General features: G+C 46.6%; 1 protein-coding gene and 1 long non-coding RNA gene across 4 annotated transcripts; both read right to left on the reverse strand.

The window, feature by feature from the left end:
• Positions 1-2,304: 2,304 nt before the first annotated feature.
• Positions 2,305-10,808, reverse strand: CENPA (centromere protein A). 3 transcript variants are annotated; one of them, XM_047782457.1, is made up of 5 exons: positions 10,571-10,808; positions 5,173-5,261; positions 4,488-4,565; positions 3,892-4,074; positions 2,305-3,544 (listed from the first exon to the last, which is right to left on the reverse strand). In XM_047782457.1, exons 1-4 carry the CDS (start codon positions 10,662-10,664, stop codon positions 3,940-3,942), a joined length of 396 nt encoding a protein of 131 aa, XP_047638413.1. In that variant the 5' UTR covers positions 10,665-10,808; the 3' UTR covers positions 2,305-3,544; positions 3,892-3,939. The 3 variants fall into 3 exon arrangements, with proteins under 3 accessions (XP_047638413.1, XP_047638412.1, XP_047638411.1); XM_047782456.1 differs by having other exon boundaries at positions 2,305-3,574; XM_047782455.1 differs by lacking the exons at positions 2,305-3,544; positions 3,892-4,074 and adding an exon at positions 4,081-4,357.
• A 3,650-nt stretch (positions 10,809-14,458) lies between these two features.
• LOC125126867 (uncharacterized) lies at positions 14,459-17,210 on the reverse strand. The gene is made up of 2 exons (XR_007134809.1): positions 16,794-17,210; positions 14,459-14,791 (listed from the first exon to the last, which is right to left on the reverse strand). It is a non-coding gene; the product is annotated as an uncharacterized LOC125126867 (long non-coding RNA).
• Between the last annotated feature and the right edge of the window lie 1,090 nt (positions 17,211-18,300).

The raw sequence follows: 18,300 nt of genomic DNA on the forward strand, positions 1-18,300 counted from the left end.
GTGGGCTAAGGATCCGGTGTTGCCATGAGCTGCAGTGTAGGTCACAGATGTGGCTCAGATCTGGTGTTGCTGTGGCTGTGGTGTAGGCCAGCAGCGGTGGCTCCGATTTGACTCCTAGCCTGGGAACTTCCATATGCCACAGGTGTGGCCCTAAAAAGCAAAAAAAAAAAAAAAAACAAAACCCAAAAAACCCACAAAAAACAATCCTGAAAGTTAGATAGCTGATGGACAAGTAGGAATTAACTTCACAGACCCAAGAGAGTGGAATCTGAAACTAGCAGTGGCAAAAGCTGAGAACCATCACAACCTACATGGCAAAATCTTCATGAAGCTCAGAAACAAAGCGCATCAGGTGCTTCCGCACTGGGTGTGAGGAGTGAGGGTTGGCAAAAATAAAGAGGATTGGTTAGAGGCTGTTTAGGAAACAAGTCTTTAAATGTTCCGCTCCGACCACTCAATCCCTGGGTGGCCCTCCTTCCCTTTGGAGGCTGATTCTCAAGAGAAGGGGGCGGGGGGGGGCAGGGTTTGGGGGTCCAGAGCCAGGGAGTTTAAGGAAACTCCTGCCCAGGGAACTTTGAATGAGGATCTCCTGGCCGCTCCTCCACTCAGCTCCTAGACCCACCCTGCCAGGCCTTTGCTGTCCGGGCACTAAAGGCTGGAGGATTCTCCCCTGGGGATCTGGCTGGCCTGAGAGAGTAGGGGCTCCCCAACAAAAGACCCACATGGCTATCCTACAGTAAAGCTCCAGGTCAGCGGGACCCATCGACCTGCTCAGAACCACCCATTAGGTCTTCTGTCTCCCACTCTTAAACATAAGCCTTGTGAAATATCAAAGGAAAACCTTCTAAGTGAAAGGGAGGCTAGAACAAACCAGAAATACAAAAACAACCCAGAGGAAACATGACAATGAAGCAAAAAGAAAATAGAAACCAGTAACAGGAGTTCCCACTGTAGGTCAGCGGTAATGACACCAACTAGTATCCATGAGAATGCGGGTTCGATCCCTGGCCTCGCTCAGTGGGTTAAGGATCTATCGTTGCCATGAGCTGTGGTGTAGGTCGCAGACAAGGCTCGGATCTGGCGTGGCTGTGGCTGTGGTGTCAGCCGGCAGCAGCAGCTCCAATTTGACCCCTAGCCTGGGAACCTCCACATGCTGCAGGCATGTCCCTAAAAAGACCAAAATAAAAATAAAAATCATAATAAATATCCTCAAATGGTATTGCACCCATGAAACCAGATTGGGATTGGGTGCTGGCAGCACACATCCTGCAGATTAGGTGTCTTTCGGCCCATGAAGCTCCTCCGTAACAAGGGGATGAGAGGGCAACTGCTGGGTTCCCAGACTCCCCTGCAGCTGCTCTGGCTGGCTTCTGCTGATGGCAAATGCTGGTGGGGACTGGAAGGTGGGAGGAAAAGGAGACATTTCTCCGTTGTTTTGGTAGGGCCTTCGGCAGCCAGAGCAGCAGCGGATGACAGGAGCCACCTCTGTGCAGCAGTGGCAGCGTCCTCTCTTCCCTGTGGCTCTTCCCTCCCCCAATGTCATTTAACCAATTCCTCCCATTACCTTCTACTTAACTTGAACTAGCTAGATTGGTTACCTGGTTTTTTGAGTAAATACTGACTGCTTAGGATGCTACAAAAAAGAGATTCAAAAACAAGAGAGTTTCTGGATATTAAGAAAGGTGAAAACAGAAATAAGCTCAATGGAAAAGCTAGAAGCGAATGGTAGAGGAGTCACCCAAGAAAGACGAGAAGAAAGTAAAACTCCAAAATCATCAGCAACCGTGAGTGCTGTTTACAGTCAACCGCAACAGCAAACAACACAGGCAACAGCAACAGTCACCCTGTGAATCACTTATTCTCATGTTACCGGATACTCACGGTGCTGAGAGCATAAATCCTGCCTGCATCTGAATGTGACACGTGACCATGTGCTGCAGGGCTGTCCTGGCTAATACAATTTTAAGAAAACAGAGAAGTGTCGATTTAAAGAAAACTAGGGGGTTCCCATTGTGGCTCAGTGGGTTACAAATATGACTAGGATCCATGAGAATGTGGTTTGATCCCTGGCCTTGCTCAGTGGGTTAAGGATCCAGCGTTGCTTTGGGCTGTGTGGGTCCCAGATGTGGCTCACTTCTGGTGTGGTTGTGGCTGTGGCTGTGGCCGGCAGCTGCAGCTCCGATTTGACCCCAGCCCGGGAACCTCCATATACCAGCCGCCCTAAACAGCACAAAAGAGAGAAAGCAAGAAAGAAAACTAGAGGAAGAGAATAATCTTCTGATTAATAATCTCTGACATTAAATATATTAATGGACAGAGAAGCTTTATTCAAATGTCTACATCGAAGTGAGTTGAGGTTGAATAGGAAAAGGTTTTTCCAAAGGGTTAAAATTTACCAAACAACAGAATCCAGTGGTTCCCTTTCGTTGGCTGACACATGATCGCTGGATTGCTGGTATCTGCCCCTCACGAATCATTTTTACCACACGCAAAATCCACAAAAATCTAAAAGTCTTTCTTGGCTGGTACTTCCATGTCCCTGGAAATCTCTTAAACCGCTTTCAGTCACAACAGAAAGGCCAGGTTTTTAATCTGCTCATACTCTTGGCCAGTGGAGGCCAAAAGCACCCCCCCCCCGTCCCCAGTTCTCTTGTTTAAATTGCAGCCGTTGGCAAACAGTGTCCAGGCGAAGAAGGCAGCGCTACCACGAGAGAACACAGTACAATCGCCATAAAACAGTAGCACCGCTTTCAATTTTTCTCATTAAAAAATTTCTTTTATTATTATTCCCTCTCCACAAAGAATTTATAAAAAAAATACCTGTAAAAACATCGCAAAGGCACTTTAAAATCCTGGAATGAAACATTCTAACGTATAAACTATGATATATCTTCTCTGATTTTTCAAAGGAGAGTAAAATTCCACGAGCGCGAATTTCTGAATGATTTTGATAGAAATTTACCAGAAGGAGCCAGGACATCAAACCTGAACGATTTTCTATTTTCATCCCACTGAGTTTTTTGAAAAGCTACGATCTGGTGACAGGCACAGTCCACAGAGGAAGTGGCTGCTGCCACTAAGGATGAAATCAATCTGAAGGACAGAAAGTTGTATGCTACCTGAGCCAGGCTCTTCCATGCAACTGCCTGAGGTGGTCTTCTTTTATCTTTTCCCTTGTGTTTTAAATAAATGTAAATAGACATATGGTAAAAAAAAAAAAAAAAAATTACATGGTACAGAAAGATCTAAAATAATCAGTAAATATTCTTTTCTCCCATAACCTAGAACACCTGATGTCTTCAAAAGCATCCAACAGTCACATGAGTAATTTTCAAAGTGACATCAACCTTGGAGTCTCTTCATCTGAAAAATTTTTCTCAGGACTTGTGGAATGTGTTGATTCTCTCATACCTCACCTTGGTTACAGAGGAAAGCCATATGGTCTTCTCCACCTTAAAAAAACGAATTACAAAAGCAATGCGTGCACACAGCTCTGGGACAGCAAGTCCAGACGGCATCTCACACGTCCTCCGCGGATCTGGTCCTGCAACGGGCAGAGTCCTGGGTATCATCTCTGAAATTCAGGAATCACATTTATTAACAAGGCATTAAAAAAAAAGAACTTTCTTTTAATCAAAATGAGGTCATCTGGTCTTTGTGAAATGGAGAGGATCACCTCTGGCAGAGATGCACGTGGTCTGGTCATAAAGTCAAGGAGAACGATCTTTATTTAACATTGTACAAAAGAATCCCAAGCACTCAAGTTAAATCTTAGTCGGACCTTTTCCAGAGAACAAAGGGCAGGCGGGGCAGCAAAGGACCAAGGATGGAGAAGGCAAATTCCTTCGGAGGTGATGGGAAGCTGGGTGGTTTTCCCCCAAGTGCACTCACTCTCTGGGGGGGGCAGGGGAGGCTTCCAGCGACACCGGCGGCGGGAGCTCAGCCGAGCCCTTCCTGAATGCCTCGGATCCTCCTGGCCAGCTGGATGTCCTTGGGGAAGAGAGTCACGCGGCCGGCGTGCAGGGAGAGGAGGTAGGCGTCCTCAAAGAGATGAACGAGAAACGCTTCTGCCGCCTGGGGACAGAGAGGGAGGTAGAAAGGCTGAGGGACGGAGGCGGGCAGGGGGCACCTGCTAACTGAGTCTCTAAGGGCTCAAAGGACCGTGGGAGAGACTGTTCGCCAGCCAGCATGAATCCACCCTTCAACCCCCGGGTGTTCCCTGTTGCTCTTTGCAAGGAGGTGAGGCGTTCCTTTGTGGCGCAGCGGGTGAAGGAGCTGGTGTTGTCACTGCAGCAGCCTGGGTCACTGCTGTGGTTTGGGTTCGATCCCTGGCCCGGGACTTAGGAACTTCCACATGCTGCAAGCGGGGCCAAAATAAATAAATAATACATGAATAAAATAAAATAAAAAATAAAGGAGGTGAGATTCAGCGCTGCCTTTCTCCCACATGCACCCCTCACCCAACTGGACCTGGGCCCCCTTCTCACCTCTTGTAGGGCCAGCAGGGCCTGGGCTTGCCAATTGAAGTCCACACCACGAGTGAACTGAACACATATTTCTCGTGCCTGGGAAAGACGGGGGATGGCGAGCAAGCGAGAAGGGGAGCGGGGAGGAGCAGAGAGGAAAGGGAGATTCAAGAGAGGACAGCCTCTCTCCGTGAGGCTCCAGGAATCTCCGTTTCCGCTTTTCCTCCCCGGCCCTTCGTCCGAGGACCTGACTAGTGGCTGGGGTCAAGTCCAGGGAGCCTGGAGATGGCATGTCTCTTCTTGTGGGGGGTGGAGCGGAGGAGACCATGTCCCAGGGCGGGGCAAGGGATGAAAGGGTGGCTGGATGAGAGGGTTCGGGTTTGCATAATCAAAGGACATAATGTCTCTATGAAGCTGGATTGTGATGTCATCGTACAGCATAAATGTAATGAATTCATTGGGTAATAAAAAAAAAAAAAAAAAAAAAAACCCCAAAGAACATAATGTCAAAGGTGGTGGGGGGATGAAATCAATTCCATAAAGAACTGGAAGGTGCCCCTTGCGGGGGCCCATATCTTCTGAAGATGAAGATGGTTAGAGGAGTGGTTCCTTGCCCTTTGGGCAAGAGACGATAGGGCCCCAATACCCGGGACATTTAAAGAAAGGAGGCGGCAGGGGGGTGGGTGGGAAGCTCCCTGGAGCTCACCAGGCGGCAGAAGGGGTTCTTCCTTAACAACAGGTGCGTGCTCTTCTGAAGAATTCGGATCTCCCTCAGAACGCGGTGTCTCCGGGGACCTAGTTGACGGGAGGAAGGGCCTGAGCAAATAGAGGCGGGTCACAGGGTGAAATGCAGTGGAAAACAGGTGGCGCGTTGCGACCTGGCTGTCAAACTGCCAGATCATAGATGGTAAGGGGACCCACAGAAGAGGGGTTTTTGTCGGTAGCATTCCCTGCGGTTCTCTGCAGCAACGGGAGAACAGCAGAGACACGCTAAATAAATATTTGTTAAACAAATGAACAAATGATCCTTTGAGGGTCTTATTGACCTTCACAGTGATGAGCCTTTGAGGGTCTTATTTTATTTTATTTTACTTTGTTATTTTTTTTGTTTTTTTGCCTTTTCTAGGGCCGCTCCCGCAGCACATGGAGGTTCCCAGGCTGGGGGTCTAATCCGAGCTGTAGCCACTGGCCTACACCAGAGCCACAGCAACAGGGGATCCAAGCCGTGTCTGCGACCTACACCACAGCTCAAGGCAACGCCGGATCCTTAACCCACTGAGCAAGGCCAGGGATCGAACCCGCAACCTCATGGTTCCTAGTTGGATTCGTTAACCACTGCACCAGGACGGGAACTCCGAGGGTCTTATTTTAAATATCAACTGTCGATGCAGCCTTTTCTGACTCCCATTCGCTTTCAAATCCATGGGAAGGGTCGGCTGCCTCCTCTGGGCCCCACAGCACTTTGTGCACCTCCTCTGCCCTTCCCACCTAGATCAGAAACCCAGTTACTTTGTTTTGAGGTCTTTTTTAAGAGCTGGAAGGATCTGAGAGATTACCTAGTACAGCTCCCCTGTCTCTGTTGTCCCAAGGCCCAGAGAGGGGAAGACAGTTGGCCAGAGCTCATGAGCGGCCAGGTGTGACCTCAGAAGGGGCAAAACTCAGTGCCAGGCCTTTGGGCAATGGAGTCAGAGCCTTTGGTTCGAAGCCTCATTCCAGCAACAACAAACAAGAAAAGAATCTTAAAAGCATTCCCCAAAGTAAAAATTGAAAAAGTCAAACTCTCTGATCAGAAATTAAAAACACAAGAATACAAAAAATAAAAAATAAAAAATACTTCTAACGCTCATGTTAAACTTCCCTAAAATTAGACCAGAAATGAACAAAAATAAAAAGTCTACGAGTTCCCATTGTAACTCAGGGGTAACAAATCTGACTAGTATCCATGTGGACGCAGGTTTGACCCTGGTCTTGCTCAGTGGGTTAAGAATCTGGCGTTGCCGTGAGCTGGGGTGTAGGTCGCAGACATGGCTCGGATCTGGCGTTGCTGTGGCTGTGGCACAGGCCAGCAGCTACAGCTCTGATTTGGCCCCTAGCGTGGGAACCTCCATATGGTGCGGGTGCGGCCCTAAAAAAACAAAAATAAATAAATAAAAAGCCTACATCTCAAAACTTATGAGATATAGTCAAATAGTACTAAAGGAAAATGTAAAGTCTCAAGATATATCTGCTAGATAAAAGATAACTTAGCTGAGTGTTCAACTCACTTATAAGGAAGAGACATTAAAATAAACCATAAGAAAGTCGAGTAAAATAAATTTTAAAGGTAATAAACGAAGTTAATGAAAAAGAGCGTGAAACAAAAAGCAGGAAAGTCGCTCCATAAATTAGACCAAGGACCAATAAAAACAAATGAACTTCTGATAAGCAAACAAATAAAAAGAAAAAAACACCAAAACGAACATTTTTGAAGAATAAAAATCACTTCAGAATGTTATTCAAGGTCTAGCCAAGAAAGGAGAATCCACAGCAAGTAGCTGAACAGAAGGAACTTTAAGGAGTTCCCCTGGTGGTGCAGCAGGTTAAGGACCTGGCATTGTTACTGCTGTGGTGTGGATTCGATCCCTGGCCTGGGAACTTCCGCATGCCACAGGTGTGAGCAAAAAGGAAAGCAAAATTTAAAAAAGGAGAGAAGGGATTTAATACAATGAACTAATTACCAAGCATTAGAAGAGTTGCAAGAGCAAATGGGGACAGAGATGCTTGGCAGTGGAGACTTAATCTCAAAAGCAGCAGGGGACTTTCTAGGAGAAAGAGGAGAGGAAGGCACTATACCCAGGAGATAAGCTACAGGCACCTGGCGCCCTCCTCACCGCCAGTGTGCAATTCACAGTGGCTGGAGGCAGCCTTAGTGATCAGCAGAAAAAGTAACGCTGAACACAACCCAAGATTACCAACAATTTAATAAGGCCAACACCATGAAATGAAGGGATCAAACTCAAAAAATATAATAACCAATTCCAGATTTATTAGAGAAAAAGAGAGAGAAATACACATAATAACTTCAGAGGGGTGAGGGGAGGTGTGACGTCTGTGACCAAGAACAAGCGCTTATGCCAAGTAACCACTGCGACATCACGGGGAAGAACTGGGGTTAGGCGTTCTATGGTTGGGTCTTGGAGTTCCTGTTGAGGCGCAGAGGAAACGAATCCGACTAGGAACCATGAGGTTGTGGGTTCGATCCCTGGCCTCACTCAGTGGGTTAAGGATCCGGCGTTGCTGTGAGCTGTGGTGTAGGTCACAGACGAGGCTCAGATCCAGCGTTGCTGTGGCTGTGGTGTAGGCTGGCAGCTACAGCTTGGATTAGACCCCTAGCTTGGGAACCTCCATATGCCACAGATACAGCCCCAAAAGGACAAAAGACGGAAAAAAAAAAAAAAAAAAGTTAGATCTTGAAATGCCAATGTACGGAGTAGGGATATAATCGGAGGGGAACGGGAAGCAGGAGGGATGATCCACTTACATTTAAAGATCATTCCAGCTGCTGTGTAAGGAGAGACCTGAAAAAGGACAGGAGTGGAAGAGGGTCAGGGTGCTGGGGGCTTGGACACGGCTGGTGGGCATAGAGGAGGCAACGAGGGGCATGATTCGGGTGCCATCTGGAGGTAGAACTGCCTGAGCTCACATTTGGATTAGATGTTACGTGGGGTACGATGAAACATCGCTCTCAGGTTTCTGCCTTAAACAACTCTGTGCCATTTACTGAAATGGGGAAAACTGGGAATGAAGAGGCCGGAGGGGAGTAACCAAAAGTTCACGTTTTTTAGGGCCACACCTGTGGCATATGGAAGTGCCCAGGCTAGGGGTCAAGTCAGAGCTGTAGCTGCTGGCCACAGCCACAGCCACATGGAACCTCAGCCACGTCTGCAACCTACACCGCAGCTCACGGCAACGCCAGACCCTTAAGCCACTGAGTGAGGCCAGGGATTGAACCCGCGTCCTCGTGGATACTAGTTGGGTTCATTTATTACTGAGCCATAACAAGAACTCGCCAAAGTTCGCTTCTGGGTGTGTTTGGTGTGATGTGCCCAAGAGGCCTCGGGCAGAAAGGCAGTTGGACATAGGTGTGCGGGGTCAGAGGTGAGATCTGGGCTGGAGCTGTTAGTGTGACAGCCGTCAGTGTATGAAGTGCTATTAGAGTCACCGGGAGGGATGAGCCCACCTGGGAAGGGGAAAGAAAGGAAGAGGAGACCCCGGAAGTCCAACGTCAACTTGCAGAAGAGAGGTGGCACAGGCAGTAAACGACGAGGAGCAGAAACTGCAGAGCGTGTCTCCTGGAGCCAAGGAGATGGAGTGTTTCCAGGAATAAATGGCCCACTGTGTCCAGTGCTTCTGAGACAGGGTAAGGACACAGGCATCTCTCATATATTTGGCGACACAAAAGTAGCTGGTGACCTCGATAAGAGCAGTTGGAGTGCACTAGAGGTGGGGTAGTGACTGTGGGGAGTCAGGCTGGAAGAGGCTGGAGGGTGACTAGGAAGAGGGGAAACAGACACACGTGTGTAGACTTAAGCCTGGCTATTTGAAGAAGGGTAGGTAGCTAGGAAGGGCACCACAGAGGAATGGGGGAGTATGACAAAGACGGGGGTGTGGGGACAAGGAAACACCCCTGCCCTTTTCTTTAGATCAGAAATGGCAGAGCGCCTTTGCAGAATGTCAATGTAAGGGGTCTGAATTTAACTCTAAGCGCAGGCGGACAAGGTAACAGAAGCGACAGAAGATGCCCCAAAGCTCAAACATATTCTCTTCAAAAGGGGAAGTGGCTTTTGAGGGCAAGAACGACACGCAGGATCTCTGCTGTGAGAAGATAAAGGGGAATCCGATCTGCAGGCTTCTATTTCCCCAGTGAAGCATGAGGCAAGGTGAGCATCGGCTGGGAGTAAAGCAGGGGCTGGAGGTGTAAAGATGCTTCTACCTCCGGAAGCGACAGCGGACATGATCCCTAATACTAATCCTGTTAAAATTACAAACGAGACCAAGACGACCAAAACGTTGCTCTTATTGCAACGTTTCGTCTCAGGGCCTCACTAAAGTACGATAAGAAATAAAATGCATAAAAATGAAAAGAAGATTCAAAAGTCATTATTTGCAAACGGTATAATAGCCCATTTAACAATTTCAACTAAAGTAACTAAAAGACTACTAAAATTAACAAGAGAATGCAGCAAGTTAGCTGGATGCAAAGGTCCTGTGCATTTAGGAAAGAAAAAAAATCCCATTTACTACAGCAACGTCATCTATAAATAACCTATAGTGTTTTCTTCACCCAGCTCTTGGCTACGTAGTAGAAGACAGGTAAAGCAGTTGTTACCACAATGTACTGTTCTTGTTTGTGGCTCTTCCACGCACCAGACCACAACACAGAAACTGAAGACCACAGACCACTCCCGCCCCGCACATCACCTCCAGAAGGGAACAAGGTGAGAGCACTCCTTGAGTTAGAGCCCAATAGAGCCACTCACTGAAGGAAAAAAGAAAAAACCCAAAGCAGACCAAAAACCCTCCAAAGACCTGGAAGGGCACCTTCTAAAAGGAGAATTATTGTTTGAAATGGTCGCAAAAAGCAGTCAATAATTTTGCAATTTAAAAAAGCACAAACACTAATTAAAAAAAAAAAATCCCGTGTCTTCCAGAACAAGCTGTATGACCTTGTTCAAGTTCGCATGTCTGTGCCTCAGTTGTCTCATCTGTAAAATGGGCACAATATAAAGTCGAGTTAATTCACGTAAAGAGTTGAACACCATGCCTAGTTGATGGTCGGCACTCAATACATGGGTAGTAGTATCAAGAACTCCTCGGAACTGCCTTCCCCAGTCCCTTCCCGGCCTTGGAATTCGGAGCAGAGGCTGGACGGCACAATCCGCTTTGGCTCCCTGAAGAGGAAGGCCAGCTGACCGGTAGTTGAGAGGCTGGGGCTAGATCTCAGGCTCAGCGAGCGAGCCTCGGTTTTTCCGTCTGTGAAGTGGGCACGCGGACCCGGCCCTGCCCACCTCACAAAGAGGCTGCAAGGACCCCGGCTTGGAAGGAAAGGGATCGCAGTGGGTTACCTAAGGAGGGGCCCCGCCGGGGGGCGGCGGGAGCCGGGCTCGCGGGGCGCCTCCGTGGAGTTTCGGGCTTGCGTCTCTGGCGGCGCGGGCCCATGGCGGGAGCGCAGGGTTGCGGCCCCGCGGCTCCTTCTCGGCCTTCAGGGCTGAGCGGCAGCGGCTGGCGTCCAGGGGAGGGCCGGGAGAGCCCTGGCCGCGTGCCCCTGCTGGAGCGTTCAAATTGCCCGCCCCGCCGCTGATTCACTGCCGGCGTGTTTTGAAAACCGAATCCAGCGACTCCCAGTGGCTGCCTCTGGAACACTGCTGGCGCGAGCGACTGCGGGGAGGACCAATGAGAACACAGGCAGAGTGGCTAACGGCGGCGGTGATAGGAGGAGACGGTGAGGGCAGGGGAGATAGACGGTAGGAATCGGCCAATGGGGACTTGGAGAAATAAAAGGACGGGGAAATGCTCCTGCCCCGCCGCTCGCGGCGGGGAGGTCCCCATCTAGGATGGATTGTCTTCCCCGGCCTTCTAGCCGAAAAAGGAAAGCTCCATTCTGATGATGACGCGTGTGTAGTATACGTTTCTCTGGAGGAATCGCTTTGCGCAAACATTTTGTGTTTTGCTCTATCAATCCTGAAGTGGCTTTTAAAGATGAAGAGACAGACCTACGGAGAATGTGACTAAACCATGGCTCGCCTGTGACCAGGAACACTTAAGAACATGACTCAGAAGTCGGCTTAACTGCATGAACGTTTTTGATGATTAGAGTGGTGGAACAGGCGTGACGGGGGGCTCTGATCTTGAGGTCAGGCAGGTCAAGCCTCAGCTCTATTCTTGGATTACACTCTCCCCAGCATTTCAATAGAAGCATCCCAGGGAAATGACGCCTTCCCTTCCAGTTGGGGATAATAGGCATTGAGGTCACATGTAGAACCGGTAGTTAGAACAAAGGAGATTTTATTTTTTACACTTTGCTTTTTTGCACTTTCTAAATGTTCCATAGTTAATGTGTACTGTAATCAGGAAAAATGTTACAAGTCGGTGATTTTATGGAACCTTGTTCACTGCTGGTGGGAATGCAAAATGGTGCCTATGCCATAGTGGAAAACAGTATGGCGATTGGTCAAAAAATTAAACAGAGTTACCATCTGATCCAGCAATTCTACTTCTGGGTATATAGTGAAAAAAATTGAAAGCAGGGGCTTGAACGGGTATTTGTACACTAATGCTCATAGCAGTGTTACTCACAATAGCCAGAAATGTCCAAGTGCATGAATAAATAAAATGTGGTATATACATACAATAGAATATAATTTAGCCTTAAAAATAAATTTTGATACATATTATAACATGAATGAATCTTGAAGGTGTTAATTGAAATACACCAGGACTAAAAGGACAAATACTGTATGATTCTGCTTATATGAGATACCTAGAGTAGCCCAATTCATAGAGACAGACAGTAGGATGGCGGTTGTTAGGGGTTGAGAAGGGCATTCATGCTTAATGGGTACAGAGTTTCAGTTGGGAAGATGAAAGAGTTCTGGAGATGAGTGATGGGTGATGGTTGCACAACAAATGTGAATGTACTTAATACCAATGAATTGTACACTTAATTATGGTCAATATGGTAAGTTTTATACTGTGTTTATTTTACCACAATAAGAGAGAAAGGCAAAGGAAAGGAATGTTTGATGGAACCCATTGAGAGACAGTCCAATCAGGAAGGGTGGTTGTTTTTCAGGGACACAGAGGCAAAAAGTCCTGCTACATTTGTCCTCAAGACTTGTTATCAGACAAAGTAAATCTTCACTCACTAATTCTGCTTTAGGCATAGAGCACCTTCTTTGCTCTATTAGGAGTAGAAAACAAGATAGAAAATAGAGAGGATTTTTTTTTTGATTCTACATGTAATTGAGATCGTATGGTATTTGTCTTTGACTGACTCATTTCACTTAGCATAAGGTTCATCCATGTTGTTGCAAATGGCAAGATTTCATTTTCTTATGCCTGAATAATATTATATAATAATAATATAATTATATAATAATAATATATGATAATATATAATTATATATTACTTTAATATATATATTCTTTATCCATTCATCCATTGATGACCACTTAAGTTGTTTTCAAATCTTGGCCATTATAAATAATGCTGCAGTGAACACGAAGGTGCGTATATCTTTTCTGGTTAGTGTTTTTGTTTTCTTTGAATATCCAAAAGCGGAATTGCTGGATCACATGGTAGTTCTGTTCTTAATTTTTTTGAGGAAGCTCCACACATTTTTCCACAGTGGCTGCACTAATTCACTCCCACCAACAGTGTACAAGGGTTCCCTTTTTTCCGCATCCTCACCAACACTTGCTATTTCTTGTTTTTGATAATAGCCATTCTAACATGTGTGAGGTGATCTCTCATTGTGGTTTTGATTGCATTTTCCTAATGATTCATGATGATGAACATCTTTTCATGTACCTGTTGGTCATCTGTATGTCTTCTTTGGAACAATGTCTATTCAGATCTCCCGCCCATTTTTAAGTCAGATTGTTTGTTTTTGCTATTGAGTTGTATGAGTTCTTTATAGATTTTGAATATTAATCCCTTATCAGATATATGGTCTGCAAATATTTTCTCTCATTGAGTAGGTTGCCTTTTTATTTTGTTGATGGTTCCCTTTGCTGTGCAGAAGTTTTTTAGTTTGAAGTAGTCTCACTTGTTTATTTTTGCTTGTGTTGCTTTTGGTATTAGATTAAAAAAAATCATTGTCAATACCTATGTCAAGGAAATGACTGCCTATGTTTTCTTCTAGGAGTTTTGTTATAGTTTCAGGTCTTATGTTCAAGGATTTACTCCATTTTGAATTAATTTTTGTGTATGGTGTAAGATAGTGGTCCAGTTTCATTCTTTTGCATGTTGCTGTCCAGTTTTCCCAACATCATTTACTGAAGAGACCATCCTTTCCCCATTGTGTATTCTTGACACCTTTGTCTGGCCTCTTCTATTTCTTTCTGGAAGAGTTTGAGAAGTACTGATATTAATTCTTCTTTGAATGTTTGGTAGAATTCACCAGTGAAGCTCTCTGGTCCTGGACTTTTTTTTTTTTTTTTCCTTGGGAGATATTTGATTACTCATTCAATCTCCTTACTAGTTAATTGATCTGTTCAGATTTTCTATTTCTTCCTGGTAGGTTGTATATTTCTAGGAATTTATTCATTTCTTCTAGGTTGTCCAATTCATTGGCAAATAATTGTTCACAGTCATTTCTTATGATCCTTTGTATTTCTGTGGTATTAATTGTAACATCTTTCATTTTTTGTTTTATTTATTTGAGTCTTCTCTTTTTCTTGGTGCATCTAGCTAAAGGTTTGTCAATTTTATTTATCTTAAAGAACTAGCTCTTAGTTGCATCGATCTTGTCTATCGTCTTTGTAGTCTCTATTTCAGTTAATTCTGCTCTAATCTCTGTTCTTTCTTTCCTTCTTCTAATTTCGGGCTTAGTTTATTCTCTTTTCTAGTTCCTTGAGGTGTAAACTTAGGTTGTTTGAGACTTTTGTTTCTTGAGGTAGGCATTTGTCACTGTGAACTTCCCTCTTAGAAGTGCTTTTGCTAGACAAAGAAGAAACAAAAACAAAAGCTTTTGCTGCATCCCATAAATTTTGGTGTGTTACATTTCCATTTTTGTTTGTCTCAAGGTATTTTTTCCATTTCTATTTTGATGTCTTCTTTGACCCATTGGTCGTTCAGCCGCATGTTATTCAATCTTAAAGTGAGAATAGATGTTTTTGAAACCCGAACCCACACACTGACTATGATGATCATTCCTTATTTATTCTACTCAAAATCTTTGAGCTGTATGGAGGCAAGGCAGGGAGATAACAGATAAACTAGATTTAGTCCCTGCTCTCTCAAGGTTTTATTGTGTCTAGTACCGAGGTCATTATTTAAGAAAAGAATGCATTCTCAAACACATAAGAAAGTCAAATGTACGCAAGTGGAATGATAACCATAGGTGCTATATGGGGGGCTGGGGCCAGGGCTGGATTTCACTCCTAGACAGTTGAAAGATATTGAACTTTTAATCTCCCCTTGCTTTTTAGATAGTGTTTGTGGATATATTCCCAACATGTCATCAGTAGTCTTCAATTTTGTTGTTTCATAACTGAACACACAGTGGCTGGTTTCAGGGAGTGTCTTGATTGAAGCTCAAGAAGGGTCCCTGCCTTCAAATAAACTGGAAAAGAGATGAATAATGACTTAATGACGAGGGAGGAGTTCCTGTTGTGGCTTAGTGGTAACAAACCCAGCTAGTATCCCTGAGAACATGGGTTCCATTCCTAGCCCTGCTCACTGGGTTAAGGATCCAGTGTTGCCATGAGCTGTGGTGTAGGTTGCAGATGTGGCTCAGATCTGGTGTTGCTGTAGCTGTGGCACAGGCCGGCAGCTGTAGCTCCGATTCGACCCCTAGCCTGGGACCTTCCATATGCTGCAGGTGTGGCCCTAAAAAGAAAAAAGAATAAAGAGAAAAAAAAAGACAAGGGAAAAACAGCCAGCCCTTCCCATACTCACAGATCCCTACTGGGATCTCAAAGAAGGGGCTTGAGAGATGGAAGCTAGAAGATTCTTTCACTTCTTTTCCTTTGGTGATCCTCCCAATGCCAGAAAGAGCTTTTGCCCTGACAGCTCCTGGCCTGTCCCCAGGGAGATTGCTAGGAACGTGGAGGAGTTACCACGGCATCTTAATGGAGCATGAGCTGAGGACTCACAGGGCGTGGGGCCTCGGAGAATTGGTGGTTGTAGACAAGACCAAAAAGAGCAGCAGGGAATGGAGACAAAAGCCTTTTTTTTTTTAAGCTCCTAAAAATTCCAATTTTGCATTCAGTGTCTAAGCCAGATGAACATTTGGACTGCCCCAGGGAAAAAACAAACTGAGTGTGCAAGAGAGACAAGTTACCTAATTGTGAGGTGACCCAACCAGCATCAAAGCAAGGATCAAAATGAGCATCAGGACCATTATCCTGAGAGCAGGGTCCAGCACTGCTGGCAGAATGAGAGGCTGGCCTAGGTTAGAGACTTCTGGTTTCTGGACCATGGGGCTCAGGCTGGCATCTGGCCAGGTCTTATCACCCTTCTCACAGTAAGTGACGGGATGCTGAGTGAACTCAAAATGGCCTCATTTTCTTTGGGCATTAAGGTCAGTCGTGAACACCAACCACACTCCTGGGTGCCTCTTCCTGGTCAGCTATGGAAGGATCTCTACAGACAAGTAGAGACAAGACCATGGACTCCTGGGACACCCGGGAATATATGTGGTTCACTTGCTTTATCTATGGGACAAGGAGACTGATGCCTGGGAGGGGAAGGGGCTTCTCAGGCCACCAGTTAGGGTCAGATCTGGAACTCTGGACTCACGGTCAAAAACTACCCACCGCATTGAGCTGCCATAGAGTCCGAACAGTCTAACTCAAGCCTTTACCTTGGATTGGAGGACAGAACCTGAGAATAATACACTGCATTGCCTTTGGTGGCCATTTCCTCTCCTTCTATTTTTCTTACAAGTAAAAGTGAACCCTGTTTTGTACTGATGACTTTTGGATGATTCTGTGATGCCCATGATAACAGGCCCTGTAGCTGTTCCAGAATTCTGGTGGGAGTTCCTGCCTATCTCAAGAAGGTAACAACTAACTCTCAATAGTGGGCCCACTGGATCGAAGTGGGTCTCCAGTCCTGTAAAGCAGAATATTTGCTGGCTGGAGCTGTGCTTGGGGATAGTCAGCAGATCCGCTAGCGATGGGGGTAAGTGAACAAGTAGTCTGGTCCAGAAGGCCCATTCTTTGGTTGCAGCTTACACAACAGAAGATCCTCCAGCCAAATGCTCTAAAATACAAGTCTGCTCTTAGACAGGGAATGGCTCTCATATTCATCCTCTGTGCCATTTCTCTAGCTCAGACCCTGATTAACCAAAGGTGGTTTTACCGGTCTCTGCCTTTAGTACCTCCCAATACTAATCAGACCTGTCTCTATACAACCAAGTGATCTTTCCAAACAGCAGTTTGGGTCACGCCACTTCCTTCTTAAAACTCTTCATGGGACTCTATTCCCTAAGGATAAAGTTCTGGTGCCCAAGCAAAGCCTAGAAGGCACAGCACTACCTGGGTACCTGTGCCCCTACTCTGGCCTTGTCTCTTGCTACCGCCTGTGTTGTACGCTCATTGCCAGCAAACCAGTCCACTTACCCGCAGTCCTTGAATGCATTCCCTGGTTACACACTTGCAGATTTCTGTGTTTTTTACAAGCTGTTCCTTCCTCCTAGAATATGGCTTTCCTCTCCCCGCCTCCCAGCCTGGAAGACGGCTTAGCCTGCAGTGTGGGCTCAAGGGGGGCTGATGGCTCTGGGCGCTTAACCACTGTCTCCTGCACCATACAAGGCCCCTCTTTGCACGTTGTGTTGGGCCGGAATCCTTCTTTACACATGCGTCTCCCCTGTTTCCTCCGATGGATCCAGTTCTTAGAGCACTTCAGTTCTCAGTAAAGTTTGCTGAAGTCTGAAATAGAGATCCCTTGGGTTTTTTTTTTTTTGGGGACAAGAGTTCTTAATGAAGAAACGGGAGTTCCCTTTGTGGCTTGGCGGTTAATGAACCCGACTAGGATCCATGAGGATATGGGTTTGATCCCTGGCCTCGCTCAGTGGGTTAAGGATCTGGTGTTGCCGTGAGCTGTCGTGTAGGTTGCAGATGAGGCTTGGATTCGGTGTTGCTGTGGCTGTGGTGTAGGCTGGCAGCTGTAGCTCCGAGTTGACCGCTAGCATGGGAACCTCCATATGCTGTGAGTGCAGCTGCAAAAAGCAAAAAAACAAAACAAAAAAAAACCCTTTATGGCTACAGAGGGAAACTTCTGCTGATCTTGGGTTCTTTTTTTTTTTTCTGAGGCATGTGGAAGTTTCCAGGCCAGGGACTGAATGCGAGCCGCAGCAGTGATAGGGCCAAATCCTCAACTGCTAGGCCACCAAGGAACTCCTGTTGGGTTCTCAAAGGAAGTAGCCAACAGAAGGCCAGAGGGCTCTTAACCAAAGGAATTGTGCAAGAATGGCAGCAAGCCGTGGGCCCGTCAGGAACGCTGAGACCCTCCTTTGTGGGCAGCCAAGATCTCGAGAGGTGCCATCCCTTGTCCAAGGTCACCCAGTCAAGGGAGAGGTGGGGCTGAGGCCAGAGCTCTCGGACTCCCGCTTTGGCTTCTTTCCCCCACACCACGTGCCCATTTGCCCCAATCCTACTGTCCTCATTAGGGGACTCTGACCTCCTGGAGGGCTGTTTGCTTGTTCAAGTACAGAGCCCTTTGGACAGAGTGAAGGCAATCAGAAGCGCCTGGCATGGTCCTAAATCTCTCCTGTGGGCAGCTTGCTGGTGGAGGGGAGCCTGCGGCTACTCCACAGCCTAGACAGCCGTCCTGGAGAAAGCCCCAGCCTGAGAGGTCCGGGGGGAGGCAGGCTGGGGCAGGGGCTGGTCCGTGCACTATAACGCAAGTGGTCTGAATCACCGATGTTTACACGAGTCTGTTACCAGGCAACTCTAACTGGGGGTCCGGGACCCCCTTCCTTCACTCAGAGCAGAAGGCCACGGTCAAGAGACATTGCTTACCACCCTCTCGACTCAGCAGGAAAGTGATCGGCCTTAAACACCACCCTCCCGTTGCCAGCATGACACAGCACAGCCTCTCAAACGCACCCTCCGAAGCAGCCCTGAC

Source organism: Phacochoerus africanus, chromosome 5 (genome assembly GCF_016906955.1).
Source record: "Phacochoerus africanus isolate WHEZ1 chromosome 5, ROS_Pafr_v1, whole genome shotgun sequence".
In the NCBI taxonomy this organism is placed as follows: Eukaryota; Metazoa; Chordata; class Mammalia; order Artiodactyla; family Suidae; genus Phacochoerus; species Phacochoerus africanus.